General features: G+C 35.1%; 1 protein-coding gene across 3 annotated transcripts in view; it reads right to left on the reverse strand.

Moving 5' to 3' along the window:
• NMNAT3 (nicotinamide nucleotide adenylyltransferase 3) overlaps nucleotides 1-18,365 on the reverse strand; it is a 150,920-nt gene that overhangs the window by 54,549 nt on the left and 78,006 nt on the right. For all 3 annotated transcript variants that reach the window (XM_051985642.1, XM_051985641.1, XM_051985645.1), the window contains exon 2: nucleotides 2,065-2,215. In XM_051985642.1, the coding sequence (XP_051841602.1) occupies nucleotides 2,065-2,173 (109 nt within the window). In that variant the 5' untranslated portion in view covers nucleotides 2,174-2,215. The remainder of the gene's footprint in view (nucleotides 1-2,064; nucleotides 2,216-18,365) is intronic.

An 18,365-nucleotide genomic window follows, 5' to 3' on the forward strand; every position in this document is an offset into this window, starting at 1 on the left:
ACCTGAGAGATTAAAGTAAATATTTTGTATATCAGTACATACCACATTTTAGAGAACCACTTATTAGCATTTCAAATTAAAGTTGTCTATCCTAATTGCTCAATCATGTCAGGCATTTTGAATTATGTCTATATGGCTGATAAGGGAGGCAGTGTGGTGTGGATAAAGGACTACTTTTTTTTCTTTTTTTCTTTTTTTTAATAATTATAACTTTTTATTGACAGAACCCATGCCTGGGTAATTTTTTACAACATTATCCCTTGTACTCACTTCTGTTCCGATTTTTCCCCTCCCTCCCTCCACCCTCTCCCCCAGATGGCAAGCAGTTAAATAAATTACAATATATCCCAGATACAATATATGTGTGCAGAACCAAATAGTTCTCTTGTTACACAGGAAGAATTTGATTTAGAAGATAAAAATAACTCGGGAAGAAAAACAAAAATGCAGTTTACATTCATTTCCCAGTGTTCTTTCTTTGGGTGTAGCTGTTTCTGTCAATCATTTATCAATTGAAACTGAGTTAGATCTTCTCTTTGTCAAAGAAATCCACTTCCATCAGAATATATCCTCATACAGTATCGTTATTGAGGTATATAATGATCTCCTGATTCTGCTCATTTCACTCAGCATCAGTTCATGTAAGTCTCGCCAGTCCTCTCTGTATTCATCCTGCTGGTCATTTCTTACAGAGCAATAATATTCCATAACTTTCATATACCACAATTTATTCAGCCATTCTCCAATTGATGGGCATCCATTCATTTTCCAGCTTCTAGCCACTACAACAGGGCTGCCACAAACATTTTGGCACATACAGGTCCCTTTCCCTTCTTTAGTATTTCTTTGGGATATAAGCCCAGTAGAAACACTGCTGGATCTAAGGGTATGCACAGTTTGGTAACTTTTTGAGCATAATTCCAGATTACTCTCCAGAATGGTTGGATTCATTCATAATTCCACCAACAATGCATCAATGTCCCAGTTTTCCCACATCCCCTCCAACATTTGTCATTATGTTTTACTGTCATCTTAGCCAATCTGACAGGTGTGTAGTGGTAGTTCAGAGCTGTCTTAATTTGCATTTCTCTGATCAATAGTGATTTGGAAAGGACTACTTTCAAAGACAGAAGAACTGAGTTCAGATCCTGCCTCTGACAAGCACTGGGTAGGAGCTATAAGCTAATCATAGTTTAATGACATCCTGGGTGATGCTATAAAAATCTGCAGCTATAAAGAGTTTCAATAAAGTCCTCCTATATTGATGAACATACCAATTCAGACCAAAAGCAATGTATGTGAAAAAGGATTGAAATAGAGTAAGATTGAAGCTGAAATATCTACATCTATAGGAAAAAATATACACAAACAGATTTATCTATCTGTATCTATATATCTATATATGTATGTCCACATGTATGTGTGTGTGTATGTATATATGTTTATATATCTAGAGTCACAAATATGAACATGTATTTTGTCTCTTGTTGCCAGAGAATATAGTTCAGGATCTTCTACAGAAGTGTGTGTGTGTGTGTGTGTGTGTGTGTGTGTGTGTGTGTGTGTGCTTGTGTGTGCTTGTGTATGGCTATTAATTCCTTAGATGTGACCTTTGAAAAGGCTATGGTCACGAAAGAGAAAATGTCAATATCACCATCAATTAATGTGCTTGGATACCCATCCTATGATAGAAGTTATAAAGTATATACCTTACCTTCTAATTTTATTACAGATTTTAAATTGGAATTGAAATGATGGGACCAAATGTTCTATGAAGTATCTGACCTCTTGTTGGTATTCAATGTAATAACTGCCATGAAGTACTAAAAGTATATAATTACTATAATAGGAATATGACCTGCTTAAGTACTATTTAGCTAGAAAAAAATACTGAAAATGATAAAATAAGTATATATTTTTTGGTCAGTACATTTTCCTGGAGATGATGTAAATTACTAACCTAATACAGTACTTTTAACAATAATAGCCCAAACTCAAAGCATCTGAAATGTCAACTTTCTTCAATCTAAACAGCACTGTCAACAACAGATTTATTTTGCTGACCTGTTTGGTGAAGATGATTTCTAGCCACTTCAAATAAACGCAGGTGCATATTTGTAATGGGGTTAAAGGAACCACAGGCAAGGAGAATAACAGGAATCTTGCATCTCATTTTGTTAGGAGCATCAAAATTTTGCTTAGCAGCACAGCTCACCTAAAAGAAAAAAAATAAGAGTCAACAGACATTGCTATAATATTTTTTTTCAAATTAGTTTCTCATTATTAATAGACTTGTATGACTAGCCAGTCAAAAATCCAATATGAAAATGTGTATTGTTTGTGTGTGTGTGTGTGTGTGTATATATATATATATATATACATATATATGTATATATATGTATATATATAATATATTCAACATTCAGATATAATAAAATATACAAATATTCAGTTATACCACTTAACATTCAACTTAGGTATAGGAAAGAGCCTTTAAATGTATGCTTTGGCACCAGCAGAGGAATCAAAGTCTGGAAGTCTGAGGGAACTTTGAAAGCAATTTTAATATAACCCCTTCCTGATTTGCTGAATCCTTGTTACAGCACTCCTGAAAAATGGTCCTCCAGACTCAGCTTCAATGGTACCAATATAGTGTAACTCAGTAACCACAATAGGCAGCCTATTTTTAAAAAAATTAAATGGATTTTAGTGATATCTTTTAACATTGACAAATTTAACATTAAATAAATTACTAGATCTGAATGTTATGAAAGGACCAGTGGTCTCTCTGATGCAGCTTTTAATTTTTCATTTTTCATTGCACTCCTTCCCCCACCACTCCCAGAGAGCCATCCTTTGTAATAAATAGAAATGAGGAAGAAAAAGAAGTTCAGCAAAAACTAACCAATGCATTAAAAAAAAAAAAAACCCTAACATTACATGCAACAATTCACTCCTATGCAAGGGATTTGGAGAGATATAGCATGTCTTTTATTTGAAGACAAGCCTGTTCATTATAATTTTGCATCATTCAGTTTTGATTTTGTTGTTATTACTACTGTGGTTATTTCAACTTACATTGTTTAGAAATTGGGCATATTGTTTTCCTGGTTCTGTTTACGTCATCTGCATTACTTCATGTAATTCTTTCTATATTCTCTGTATTTATCATATTCATAATTTCTTATGGCATGGTGATATTTTATTATATTTATTTGAGGCAGAGCTCCAGTGCTACCAATCTCTTACATGTCATTTTTTTACATCAAATAAGTTACTAATAAATCATTAAACATCTTAACAAAGAAGGAAGGTCTAACATAGCAAGGAAATGGAAATAAGGATACAATTAGCTTCTCTGGAAGCATCCTCATCTTCTTATGGAAATGTATCTGGTCATCAGATCATCAGGATATGGCAATTCTTAAGTATCCACCAAGTCTGAGGAGTTCAGATTTCATCTGGATGGGACTTTCTATACCCCAGAAGACCAAAAAGTCAACCAGAGAAGCTGGGGCCAATCAGGTCCCAGGATAGTTTTGTTTTGTTTTAGGCAATTTTCTGTATTTTGTGTGTGGTAGGAAAAAAGCTGCATCAGGGAGACCACTGGTCCTTTCATAACATTCAGATCTAGTAATTTATTTAATGAGAACCCAATTGATGAACCTTTGTTCCAGTTCTCTGCTATCTTAAAATTCTATTGGAGTTGGGGTTGGAGGGGAGAGTATGGAGAGAAGGAGTGGGATGACAGCATTTATTAAGCAACACTTATTATGTACCAGAAACTATTATAAAAACTTTAAAAATATTAACCCATTTGATCCTCACAACAAATCTGTAAGACAGGTACTACTACTACTACTACTACTACTACTACTACTACTACTACTACTACTACTACTACTACTACTACAACTATTATTTTACACTTGAGGGAGGTGAGGCAGAGAAAATAGAAGAGGATTTAAAACAGGGACAGAGACTTAGGGAATACATGATATGGATGAAGAGCCAAAAAAGGAGACCAAGAGGACAGATAGGAGAAAGAAGAGTAAGCAGTGTCACAGAATTTCAAAGGAAAGAGGGTCTCCAAAGGGAAGAAAGCAGCAAACAGTGTCAAATGATGAAGAGATCTCAAGAATAATGAAGACTGTGAAAAGGCCAATGGGTTTGATAATTAAGTGATCAGCCCTGTGTAATATAAAGTCAGGGGAAAGTGAGATGAGATTTTTTTTTGTAAAGTTTGAGGGAAAGTTTTCAAATGACCAAGTGAAGCAAAGGGGGTGCTCAAAAAGAGAAGAAAAGTTTTGGAATACTTACTGTGATGAGTGGGATAAAGTATGAATTAGAGATGATTAGAAAGATTACCTTCCTGCACTGAGGGTCCAGTTGAAATCAGACAACTAATTTGTGGTAGACTTGGTCCACCCCTTGATATCATGTTTCAAGTTATAGTTTTATGACTCCTGCCAGCATGAAAGTATCAATCTTTTGACATTCACCGAGACCTAGGTCCCTATCTAAATAATCCTGCATCCTTGGTCATCCTTTCCAGGATGGAAGAGACAATGGAGAGCAAGGTTTATTTTTATCCCTCCACAGGGACTAAGGGTGATATTGAGAGAAAAAGTAGCCAGTCCTGGAAAGGATGGCTAAGGATGCCACTTTATTTAGAGGGGGACTTAGGTATTAGTGAATGTCAAAAGACAGAAGGAGCAGGAGTTCGAAAGCACTGTATAAAAAGTAGACATCTGGAGTGGGGTTTTGTGGGGGTAAGGTAGGATTGAAGTTATCTATCATACAAATAACAACTAATTATCCTTCTTGGCTTTATGTCATCTTAAACTTGACAAGTGCCCCATCTATATCTTTAAATAATCAATGATAAAAATATTGCAAGAAGCTAAGTCCTATCACATGCCTCCTGTCTCCTCTTCATATTGACAAACCAGGCAAAACAGGCCATTCTTTGTCTCATTTCTTACCTAACCTTATCACTGAATGGGAGTTGTCTCAATCAAACTCAGATCTGGGAAAGAGATCAAGGTTTCCCACTGCATTGAGGGCTATCTCCAGTTGTCCTGATCTGTATCTGGCCACTGGACCCAGATAGCTCTGGAGGAGAGAGACGCTGGTGACTTTGCATGTCCTTCCCTCACAAGTCATGACATTGTCTTCCTAATGTCATGGTTCTTTTCAAGAACAAAGGACAAACATCAACAACTTTTGCTAATTAATACTTTAGGTCTTATAATTCAGCCACTTTTGAATCTATTTAAACTACAACTTAGACAACATATTAAAATTTATAAAAGAATGTTGAAAAAATCTTGTCAAGTGCCTAGATAAAATTTAGATATACTATAACATTCTTCTGATCTACCAAACTAGTAATGGTGGCAAAAAAGCAAGAAAGGAAGAAAGAAAAGGAAGAAAGAAAAGAAAGGAATAAATAAAGAAAGGAAAGAAAGGAACGGAAAATAAAGGAAGGAAGGAAGAAAGGAAGAAAGGGAGGGAGGGAGAAATTTAGTTTGGAAAAACTTGTTCTTAGTGAGCTTGTGCTTACATCTAGTGAATATTGTTTTGCTTTCTAAATCCTTGCATATCAACCATTTAATAATTCACTCTAAATTTTTTTCCTGAGGATTGACATCAAATTTGACTACAAAAGCTAGGCAGAATCCAAGTTCTTCCCTTTTTGAAAATCCATACATTTGTCATTTTCTAGTCTCTGGCAACTTTTACATTAACCAGGATTCTGCAAAGAACACTCACTGTGGCTTGCCAAATGCACTTGCAAGTTCTTAAATAATCTTGCTACTGGAACTCTAGCTCTCTGGATGCTGGTCCCTTTGATACCCCATTTTAGAGACGGCTTCTAGGTCTCTGGAACATAGGCAGAGTTAACAAAATGTAACATAATTTGTTTCTGCAATGACCGGCCTTTATGAAGTCTGACTTTATAACTTTGATCCTGGCTTCTTATATTTTAATTTCCTGCTTAGCTTGTCTTCCCATTGCTGTCACTTTACATCTTGCACTTTGGTTCACGGCCTAGAGCCCTGCTTCACTCCACCTGATTTCCTGGCATCATTGGTTCTTACTAGCTGCTGACAGGGACTCAAATGTGGTCTTGACCTCTACTAAGTTGGTAGCTTTTACTCTCTTGTAATGCTTTGACAAGACAAGGTTCTGACATTGAGAATGTAATTTGTCCAAGTTGACAGATCCAAGCTAATTTCAAATAGCTAGGTACTCTTATCATCTTTTCACAAATCATGGGCTTCAATTTTTCTCATAGTCCTGTCTTTTTCTACAAAAAGGACTAGAATAGTTCTACTTTTTCTCATCTGTCAATATTTCATAATATAATACATATGCATCTTCTTGTATAAAGCAGTTAGATCTAGGATAGAGGTTAAGTGAAGCCAGAGTCCTCAGGGGCTCCCATGAAAACTCTCACCACTGACTACCACAAGAAAAGGTCTCTTTTCAAACCTTATCACTGCTGCTGGGTCCTAGATATCTAAGGGCCACCAAAGCACATCTCTTGTAATTATCTTCTGTGATTATTTCATATAATATAGTAAAAAAAATTTCCTAGGTAGGAGTGAATAAAAATTATTATGTTTGTTAGTGCACTGTGTATAATAGAGATCATATTATAGATAATAAGTAGTCATTGTAGTTTACCTTGCAGGGCAATAACATGATCAGGCAGGAATCATAGGAAAATTTCTTTGGCAGCTCTGTGAAACATGGATTGAAATGGATGGAGATTTGAGGCAAGAATAACAGGGAAGAAATGACAAGGGCCTAATGCAACTACCGAACACAGAATATTAGAGAGCCCTTCATTATTTCTATTTCTTTCTGCAAGTTCAGTGAAAAACTATCAGATATCCAAGCATATTAAATTCAAGGAAGTAAAAGTGATGGTCTTCCCTCTGGATTTCAATAAATGTGAGAGATTAAGGAGAAACAAATATTCATTATTCAGGTCAAGCTACCTTATTTTCATCTTGCTACATTATTGTTCTATTTTGAGCTATAAAAAGTTCTGAACTTATTTATATATGTATATATGTGTATATGTAAGTGAATCTGTCTGTCTCTCTTGTCTCTCTTTCTAGTATCTGTGTCTCTGTGTGTATATATGTTAAAAATGAGAACTCAGGATCGTTTGTACATCTCTAAGAAAGTAGCATTTAATTCCATCAAAAATAGAGTGCAAGTGAAGTTTAGAGAGATGCAGGATTCTTAGCTCAGTAAAAAGGCAGACAAAATTCATGTTTATACTAATAGTAACAATCTAAAATACTTTTCTAATACCCCAAAGGCTATTTATGGACCAAAGACCTAGGGTATATCTCAACTATTCAGTGCTAATGGAGCCACAATGATTAATGATAAGGACATGATCTTGGAGAGATGGGCTCAACACTTCCATAGTGTTCTCAACATAGTATCATTAACCAATGCTAAAACCACTGACTATATACCTCAGGTTGAAACTAATCTTTCTCTAGTCAAATTTCCAAATAAAGAGGTTTTTGCTGAATGTGGATCAAAACATAGTATTTCCATTTTTTTGTTGTATGTTTGTTTGTTTTGTTTTTCTCATTCCTCCCTCCCCTTTGATCTATTTTTCTTGTGTAGCATGATGAATATGGAAATATGTTTAGAAGAACTGCACATATTTAACTAATATAGGATTACTTGCCCTCTTGGGGAGAGAAGAGGTGAGAGAGGGAGAGACAAAAATTTGGAACACAAGGTTTTGCAAAGGTAAATGTCAAAAACATCTTTGCATATATTTGGAAAAGTAAAATACTATTGAAAAAAAAAAGATGTTTTGCATGAAACCTAAAAGGTTTCTCTTGTGTTGCAAACACCTGGTACTGATTCTGTTCCAGCTGAGATTTACAAGATAGGGGGTCTACTACTCATACAAAAACTGACTAAAATCTTCTGGGTTAAATGGCAAGAAGAGGTTATCATCTAAGAGTTCAAGGATATTTTCACTGTCCATCTCTTTAAAGGAAAAGGAAATAGGTCATCCTATTTCCCCATCACCCCATCCCTAGGAGGTAAGATTCTTGCCAGGGTGCTCCTTGATAGGCTAGTCCTTCACTTTCACTCACTGCCAGTGGCTTCAGATAGAGCCAAGGAGCAGTTTATAGGGTGTGTGCACCCTGATAACTCCAGGAGCATTCTGTACATAATGTTCACCCTTCTGACCAAGATTTCTGATACTGTCAGCCATGAAAGCTTATGGAAGATCATGGGAAAATTTGTTCACCCAGAGAAGTTCAACAGTATTTCAGTTTCATGTATGTTCTGGATGCCATGCATGTAGAAGTTCTGGATAATGGAGGATGCTTTAGCACTCTCTCAGTTACCAATGGAATGAAGTAAGGATTTGTGCTGGCTCCCGTGCTTTTTAGCATGATGTTTTCAGTGATGTTACTGGATATCTTCAACAAGGACAAAAATGGCATCAAGGTCAGCTACCATACCAATGTAAATTATTTAACTTGAAAAGGCTACAAGTCAAGACTAAAGTGGAGGGAGAGTTGGTGTGTGATGTTTCGTTGACAGATGATTGTGCATTAAATGCAGCTGCTGAGGCTGAGAAGCAACAGAGTATGGATTATTCTCTGCCACTTGGGCTAATTTTGGCCTGACAATTAACATCAAGGAAATAAAGGTTCTCCACCAGCCAGTACCATCCATCCATAGAACCATTAGTTATAGCAAATGAAGAAAATTTCAAGGTTGTGGATTAATTCACTTAGTTTGGCAGTATACTTTGTAGAAATGTACACCAAGTTAATGAAGTTGATGCACACATTGCCAGAGCTAGATCACTGTCCAAAGGTAAGTGTGGAGAAAGGCTGTATTAAACTGCCAACCAAACTGAAGGTCTACATAACCATTGTGCAGACCTCATTGTTGTATACCTGGGAGAGTATACCAGTGTCATGCCAGTAAACTGAATTACTTCCATTTAAAATGTCTTGGGAAGATTCTGACACTAGACTCTGACCCTTCTCAAGCTGAACTGCCAACATTTAAACCATACTGCAGAAAGAGCAATTCTGATGGGCTGCCAAACATATATTTACATAAAAGACTATCTTATTGAGAAGGGAGGCAAGTGCTCACATGGAGGTCAGAAGTGTTACAAGGACTCTCTCAAGGTCACTTTGAAGAACTCTGGAATCGATTGTGAGCAGAGACACTATCATAGGAACATTTAGCATGATGTGCCTATATCAAAGAAGGATTGTACACTATGAACAAGGAAGAATTGCAGCAGCTCAAAAGAAATGTGAAATGCACCAATTTAGAGATATTTCCACTCCAAATGCTAATGCAGACTATTTATGCCCAATTGTGGTAGAGCCTTCTAAGCTCATGTTGGTCTGATCAACCACAGTTGGACACACTGTACCTTGACCCCAACATAGTTAGGTTCATTTTGGTCCTCTTCAAAGGTAAAGGATAACAATCCATCATAATATCTGTATCAAATGAAACTTTTTGTTCAGGGGGTTGGTCTGTTAGATGTATTTGATCATATTTCAGTCATGTTCAACTCTTTGTGACCTCCTTTGGGTTTTTTTTGGCTAAGACTCTAGAGTGGTTTGCCATGTCTTTCTCTGGTTCATTTTACAGACGAGGAAATGGAGACAAATAGGGTTAAGTGACTTGCCCAGGATCGCACAGCTAATAAGTGTCTCAGGGCCAGATTTTAATTAAGTAAGCAAGTCCCCCCAAAACCCAAAACTAGACCTAACACTCTATTTCTTATATTATCTAGCTACCCACCTGTTAACTGGGGCTGAACTAAATAATCAGAACTAGGGAGAGCTCTTTAGTCAGTTCTCTGATTTGACACTTAGACATGAGAAATGGGCCCAAGATATTTGCAACTTAGTTTCCCCAACAGCATAACAAAGATAAAGAGATTTCTTCTTTTAGCATGCTTCTTTCTCAGTGATTAGCACTACATTTGAGTCAATAGAAGTATTACATGCTGAGCAAGAATAATGCAGGTAAAAGGTAATTGGAATCTTCCTCCCAGGGATGTTGTAAAGTTTAATGAGATCTTATTTGAGAACCATTTTGAACTATTCATAAGAACAACATTATTATGACTATAACAAAATAAAATATTATTCACAATGAACAAATCTTTCAAAATTTTATTTATTTTGGAAAAACATAATTTGTAGATCCATTAAAATATCTAAAATCTTAGGAAATCTGAGGTTTCTATCCATTTTCCCAAAATGACATTAAAGAGGTTTCTTTCTTTTATTTTCTTTCCTCATAGTGCTGGACTCTTTTAAAACAAGTAGATATGTCCCACCCATACTATGTCTGAGGTTATTATAATCAGATAACCCTGTATACAAACATTCTTAGACTAACTGAATGAGAAGCAATTGTACAAATCATATTAAGTACAATTAAATACAATGAACAAATGTTAATCTCACTTGCATAGATTCTGAAAATGCAATTTTATGATTGAAACACAGGGTCAAAATTCTTACCATGGCTATGTCATATGATTAATACAACATAAAGAAATGTACTGACAAGTACATCATTTGTGTTTCATATATGCTACTGATAAAAAAAAAAGTTGATAGAAACTAAGTATTAAAAACAGACAACCTAGGTATATAGGGATAGAACTATCTTAGGGATTAACAAAAAGTTAATTATTAATAAGAACTTAATAAGTAATGACAGAGGATAGATCATAACATTACATGATAAAGAATTTACTAAGTTTAAGTATTTGTGAACACCTGCTCTCAGAGCCTAATTCAAATCAAGATAGAGAAAGAAATCATACATCTAAATGTAACAACAAACCACATTCCTTGACAGTCTGGTATTATGGTCCATTTGAAGTCAGATGACATGAATTTGATTCACAAGTGTTCTACTTTGCAGACATGTGACCTTCAGTAAGTCATTTATTTCTACAGTCTTCAATTTTCTCATATGTAAAATCTGGATAATAATGTTTGTGTTATTTGCTTTATAAGCTTTGGTGATCAAGTCAGATTGCATACTTGAAGTACTTTGAAACCATGTAACACTGTATAAATATGAATTAATATTATTATTATTTAGAAAAAAATCATACTGCAATGCCTCATTGTGATAGGGAAAGGTACTGTATTTCTGAAGGGAATAGAAGAATGCAAATCCTTACAAAGTTTGCCAAAATGGAAAGACTTCAAATGTTGTCCTGGTAATAGACTGTGAGTGCTATCTAAGGATTTGTCCACCTAAGTATAGAAAAATTCAAGCTGGCTGACCATTCTTTTTCTTATGAAGTAATGGAAAAGGGAAATGAGTATTAACATCCTATATTATCCATAAACATTAATTTAATTCTTGGTACTTTAAATATGTCCAATGACCATCACATTGAAGTACATTATAAGAACTGAATAACATCAATATTAATGTTCTCTCTATAAAATGAAGTCATAAGACAAAAACTAAGTTAACAGCAAAATGAAGGGATGATGAGTTTTTTGGGTTTTTTAAGAAATGTGAATAAAAGAATTTATTTAAACACAACAAGAAACCTTAGTTCATAGGACATTTGGTCATTTTACCTTTTAATGTTTATGATGTATATGAGCAAAAAAAAAAAAAAAAAAAGGTTACCATGATGATAACTAAACCAACATCCATTGCAAAGGTACAAAAATTCTTGTATTGGCTTCAATGAAAAGATGGGCATGGAGAAGATGGTCAAAAATATATTGGTTGTATCAATCATTTAATACCACAGTCTTTAAAGAATCAAAATTAAGGGTTTCCCAAAAAGCAATGGACAGACATATGGTATTTATTCATAGGCCACAGCATATTGCAAATTCCATGTAAAAGCATAAAAAGTATCAGAGATACATTACTAGAAAGTGAAACAGGCCAGTTATATAGCAGGAGTGAGGGCTAAATACAGCGAAAGCTTACTGATATTCATTTAATGCTAGGAGACCAAAAGGAAGTCTTGAACTTTACTAGAGTCTCTGTTGAAGATTTATGGGAGGAGATGGATAAGAATTTCACAGGAGGAGAAACTAAGGGTGGATTGTAATTTGCACTATTTGAGAGAGCAACCATATAAATAAGAAAACAAATCCATTGAAATATTAAAACATTAGTATTCTTCCATTGAATTAATTCCTATTGCATTGTCCACCATGATGTGGAGGTAGCTGAAAGGCCCTATAGATTGTGCCAATAAGGTATACTATCTGGCAGGCCTTATACCAAACTAATAAAATATTATGTATATCTATCATCTGAGGACCGATCTGTGTTTAGCCAGGCTAGTTGTAAGGTGACAGATTTTTCAGTCACAACTACTCTCAAATCTAATTTAATTTAATCTGCTTAAAAGGAAAACAACTGGAAAAAAATCTTTTTTTTGAAGTTATGCAAAACATTTCCATAAAAGTCATATTGTGAAAGAAAACAGCTCTCCTATGCTAATTAAAAAAAAACCCTCAAGAAAAATAAGAGTTTAAAAAAAGAGAGAAAGAAGGAATGCTTCAGTCTGTATTCAGACATAATCAGTTCCTCCTCTGAGTATGGATAGGATTTTTCATCATAAGTCTTCCAGAGTGGTTGTGCATCATTGTACTGCTGAGAATAGCAAAGTTATTTATAGCTGGTCATCCCAGAACGTTGCTATTACTTTATACACAGTGCATTTTGTTTAATCACAACTCTCAAAGATCATCTACTAGGACATAGAGAAGCTGCAACCCAACCCAGCAGGAACTTCACCAACAGTCATCTATTCACATACGAGCAGCATAAATGGCGAAGTTGTCCCATCTCCAGGATAGCTGTTGTGGATGGAGAACTACTTAAAAGAAGTGGTATTGTTGATTGCTAGCAAGTATCTCTGAGGTCAAGTACCACAAATAAATTCAGATCAGGATCTCAGTTCTGATAGTGCATTGGATCGGGACAAGATAAAGAAACTTTATAGCAGGGGTATCAGACTCGAATAGAAACCAAAGTCACTAAACTGTACATAAAGGTTCCTGTAGGTACATATTGATTTGGAAAACCACCTATTAACATTATCTATGAATTATTATATTTTTATTTATTTTGTAATTTACCAAATATATCTTAATCTGTTCAGGAATCACTTGGAAATGTGGTAGACTAGGTGCAGCCAGCTGAGTGAGGGTTTGATACTGCTCAACATTCCCTTCTAATTGTGGAATAGGTTTGTTGGGGAGGCTGCACTTGGTGAGCTATACTTCTGGGTGAAAAATGTAAAAACTGATGATGCACTCCATCTGCTAAAGTCTGTAGAGAGCTGGCAGAGAGAAGAACTATGGAAGACCTGTGACAGGGAGAAATCATGGGGAAGGACAGCCTCTCTTAAGGACTCAAATTATTGTGAATGGCAAGCCCGAGCTTTACTGTTCATGGCAGTCAGAGGTTTACTGTCCATGAGGACGGTAGGCACCATCTGCTGGGAACTATGGAAGGAATGGTGATGGACACAACAGAATCAGAATTATGAGCAGTACAAGACAGCACAGGACAGACGGCAAAGTACTCTTGCACATAAGTAGTAGATCTAAACACTATATCTCAAACTCCTGATTACTCATAAAATCAGCTACCTCCACTTCTTTAAATGTAATAATTGTATAGTAGTAGCTGAGCAGTGTACCTGGAAGAAATGCTTCTTAGCTTTGATTTTCCAAGCCAACTCTCTTTCCATCCTCTGAAAACTGCCTCATCACCTCATTCTGTTAGCTTCCCCCTGTTTCACATCTATAAACCACCAGAATAATCCTGGCCATTCTCATAAATGCTTTGGGGGTCAAACAAAACTATATCAAGCCTTAGTGGAACCCACCATCAGAAAGTACCAAACAAAACAAAAACTCCAAGGTCATATCCTACTTATGGTGAACCCAGAGTATCATCTTTATAGATAAGCATTATGCTATGACTTCAAATATAATAAATCTGCCTTTAGATTATGTACCAGTTTCAGAAGCATCAAGTACATCAAAATCAAACTAAGTGTCAGATATATAACTGCATTTTTATCGATTCTCTCCAGGGTATCAAATGGAAGGTCAATTCAGTACAATGTTATTATTCAAGATATCATGCAATAAGGTAGATAAGAGATAAGAAGGTCAATTTACCTTTTCCTGTGGTGAGCTACTATGGATGTACTGAGGGAACTAAAGAAGCTGAAAACACTGCTGTGTTTTTTTTTTTAATAGAAATAAACTGATTGCTTTAGGCAGAGTGGAAATGGATTCTATAAACATCTTTCATAATAAAAACCTCTTGACCAGACTCTTCTTCTTGACAACAACAAAAAATACCAAGTTTGTATTTGTTGGGTTGACAACAAAATGTTTCAGTATCAAGGGAAATCGTTTTCATCAGTACAAGATTTGTAAACTTCTCTAGGGCAATCAACCTTCACATGAACTCAAGAGTACTTTTTTTTTTTCTTTTAAACTTAGTTAAATTCAGTTGCTGTTGCTTTGGACATATATTGCCACTAAAAGCAGTTGGGTACATTACATATTTTCTTATGGCTAGAGTCCTTAATCTGTCATACCTTAGAGGAAACAAACATATCAATTAAGCAATTATGCTAATTACTGGAGGCACATAGGAATACCATCAGTGATCACTTTAATTCTAAGAACTTTACAAATTTGTTAACTATTTGAGAAAAAAAATAGTTTGCAACCACATGATGAATTCTGGCATATAAAAAAAAAAGAGAAGGAAAGCAGGTTTGTGAGCTATTCATGAATCAGATGATTCTAGCAAATACATCTTGTTTCACTGAAAGGGAAGTATGTGATATAAAATAAATTTGTTACTTTAGGATTTCTGTCAAGTAAATAAAAATCAGCAAAATGATTCCAACTTGTCTTCTAGTGGAGAGGGGCTCTTTATGTTTAAAAAAGACAAAGGTTATAAATTAGGATTTTCATAAAATATAAAGGTTTAAAAACAAAGTTGTTTCTGAGGGGAAAAAAGGAGGAGGAGGAATAGGCTTGGGATTGTGTTCTAACTAGAGCTTCCACAACCAACCCATAGTCCCAGATAATTGCTGACTAAAGTCAGAATAACAGTAAGGGTGTAATATTCAATGGGGACTGATGATATTTGCTGAATTAAACTTTTTTGGGGGGAGGGGGATGATTTACAAAGATAAAAGTGTTATTTTTAATTTAAATTTTAAAATCCACACATAACAGCTAGGTGGCATGGCACTAATTTGCCAATAAGATAGAGGGACTGCAAGATGTGGAGCCCCCTTGTCTCCCACCCCACTGGCTACTAAAACTCATTTAGATGCTTAACTGCTCAGACATATTGGATGTGATTAGAACTTCTTTTTATTTATTGTTTCTCCTCCACCTCTTAGTTGGAATATAAACTACTTGATTACAAAGACTATTTCATTTATTTCTATTTGTATCCTCAAAGTTTAGCACAATGCTTGGCACATAATAGGCACTTAATGAATGTTTTTCATTCATTAATTCATGCATTTTTATTTTTCATATTTTTTACTGTATTCCACTTTTTATTCTTTCAAAAGATATCCTTTATAATAAAATATGAAGAAATAAAGAAAAAAATCCTCAAGACTAAACATATCAAAAGATTCTGAAATTATATGCAATATCCCAAGCCTATCACTTTTGCAAAGGAATAGAGGAATATATTTTTTTCGACTATTTTCTTTGGGTTTGAGCTAGGTCATTGTAATTTGGCAGTATTTAGTTTTGAATATTTTATTGCTTTTTTTCTTTTATATTGTTGTAGTTTACACATATGCACAAATATGTGTTGTCATTGTTCCTGGTTTTGCTTATTATACTCTCTATCAGCTGCTATGTCTTCACATGTTTCTTTATACTGATCACATAGTAATTTCTTACAGCACAATAGCATTCCATTATATTCAGGCACCACAATTTGTTTAGACATTCATCAGTTAATGAAATATCTTGATTTCTAGTGCATTAAAACCATAAAAAATGCTAGTATAAATATTTTGTTGAATATGTAGACTTTCTTTTGATTCTATTTCTAGCAATAGAATTTTTGGATAAAAAAGTCTCAAATATTTTAATCACTTCTTTCATTAATTCCATAATGGACAGACTAATTCATTGTCCCACAACAATGTATTAATGTTTTTGTCATTCCACACCTCCTACGACATCGATTATTCCTATCTTTGTTGGTTGTTGTCAATTTGCAGGGTGTGAGAGTGATTTAATAATTTAGGGGTGTTCTTTCATGTGATTGTTAATAGTCTTTTTTAATACTTTATTTTTTTCCTAGTTTCATGTACAAATAATTTTAAAAAAAACCTAAAAAACAAAAACTAAAGAAAAAGGGGTAGCTAGGTGACGTAGTGGTTAGAGCATCAGCGCCAGGATCTGAATTCAAATCCAACCTCAGACACTTAACACTTCCTAGCTGTGTGACCCTGGGCAAGCCACTTAATTCTAATTGCCTCAGCAAAAAAAACAAAAACAAAATAATTTTAACATTTGTTTTTAAAATTTTCACTTCCAAAATCTCTCCTTCCCTTCTTCCTTCCTCCCTTCCCCACTGAGAAGATAAACAATTCAATATACAATATAGGTTATACATGTGATGTCACAGAAAATATAGACCAAAAAAATTAAAACCCCAAAACAAACAAAACAAACCACATCAAATCTCAAATTCTAAAAAATAAATCTTGAGAAAAATAATGAAAACTTTTTTAAAAAGTGTGTTTCAGTCTATATTCAGATGCTATCAGATATATCTCTACTTATAGATAATATTTTCATCATAAGTACTTCAGAGTTGTCTTGAATCATTGTTTTCTTGAGAATATCTAAGTCATTCACAACTGATCATATTACAATATTGCTATTACTGTGTTTCCCCGATAATAAGACCTATCCCGAAAATAAGCCCTCCCCTCACTGTGTAAGATTCCTCTAAAATAAGCCCTCCCCCGAAAATAAGCCCTATTGAGATTGCTACTGTAGTGAAGGTGATCCCCTGCGCTACATGCTACATTACGGTACCCTTTGTATGCACCGTTCCCACCTCCCCACCCCAGGGGGAAACTCTCACCACGCTCCGAACTGCATCCAATCAGAGCTGCAGCAGTGAGCGCGTCATCCTGTTCTTCCCCAGTGATTTGCTTGCTGGCGCCATTGAGAGCAGTGCCGCGGAGGAGAGCTGAGGCAGGACAGCATAAAAACCCGGTATGTAAGCAGGAGTGAGGGGGCATGATGGAGGATAAAAGGGGCATGATGGAGGATAAAAGAAGAACTCAGCCAGCACTCACCGCGCTAAAGAAATGAAGAACTTCCTTGCAGAGAGAAGAATAGATCAGGTAATGATTCCTGCAGGAATGACTGCCTAGCTCCAGACCCTTGATATTGCAATAAACAAGCCATTCAAGGACCATTTGCGCATGGAAATCAATGATTACATTGAAAATAGAATGGAAAGAAATCAGCATGGAAACTTTGTGAAGCCCTGTCTGCAAGAAGTCGTGACTTGGGTGAAGAAGTCATGGGATAAAATTACTGACAGCTGGGTCGCTAAGGCACTACGAGCAGGTTACCTGGACAAGACATGTTCATTTAAAGAGAGCTATATTGCTGGACATGACAGACTGGGTCCACTTCTTTTGAAGGAACTAAAGGCGCAAGACATGGAGGACGGAATTCAGGATATGGACACTTATGATGATGTTGTTGAAGAAGATGACATGATCATTATTGAATAAAGGTACTTTTTTTGTTCACATTTACCTGTTTATTAAAATTGCTGTCAATGTTCATTAAAATAAGCCCTCCCCTGAAATAAGCCCTCTGGTGTTTTTCTGTCCAAAAGAATAATAAGACAGTGTCTTATTATTGGGGAAACATGGTAGTTTATTTATTTTATATTTCACTTTGCATCAGTTCATGTAAATCTTTACAAGTTTTTTCTGAGAGCATCCTGCTCATCATTTCTTATATAGCACAATAGTATTGCATCATAATCATAATCAAATAACACAACTATTTTTTCAGCCATTCCCCAACTGATGGAGAGCCCCTCAATTTCCAATTCTTTACCCCTGGAAAAGAGCTGCTATAATATTTTTGTATATATAAGTTCTTTTCCTTTTAAAAAAAACTTTTTTATTTTTTAATCAGTATTAAATGTTTGTGATAATCATAATTTTATAATATTGTTTGAGGTATGATAATGCTGTATCTTCTTTATTTCTATCTTTTTTT

This window comes from Antechinus flavipes, chromosome 3 (genome assembly GCF_016432865.1).
Source record: "Antechinus flavipes isolate AdamAnt ecotype Samford, QLD, Australia chromosome 3, AdamAnt_v2, whole genome shotgun sequence".
In the NCBI taxonomy this organism is placed as follows: Eukaryota; Metazoa; Chordata; class Mammalia; order Dasyuromorphia; family Dasyuridae; genus Antechinus; species Antechinus flavipes.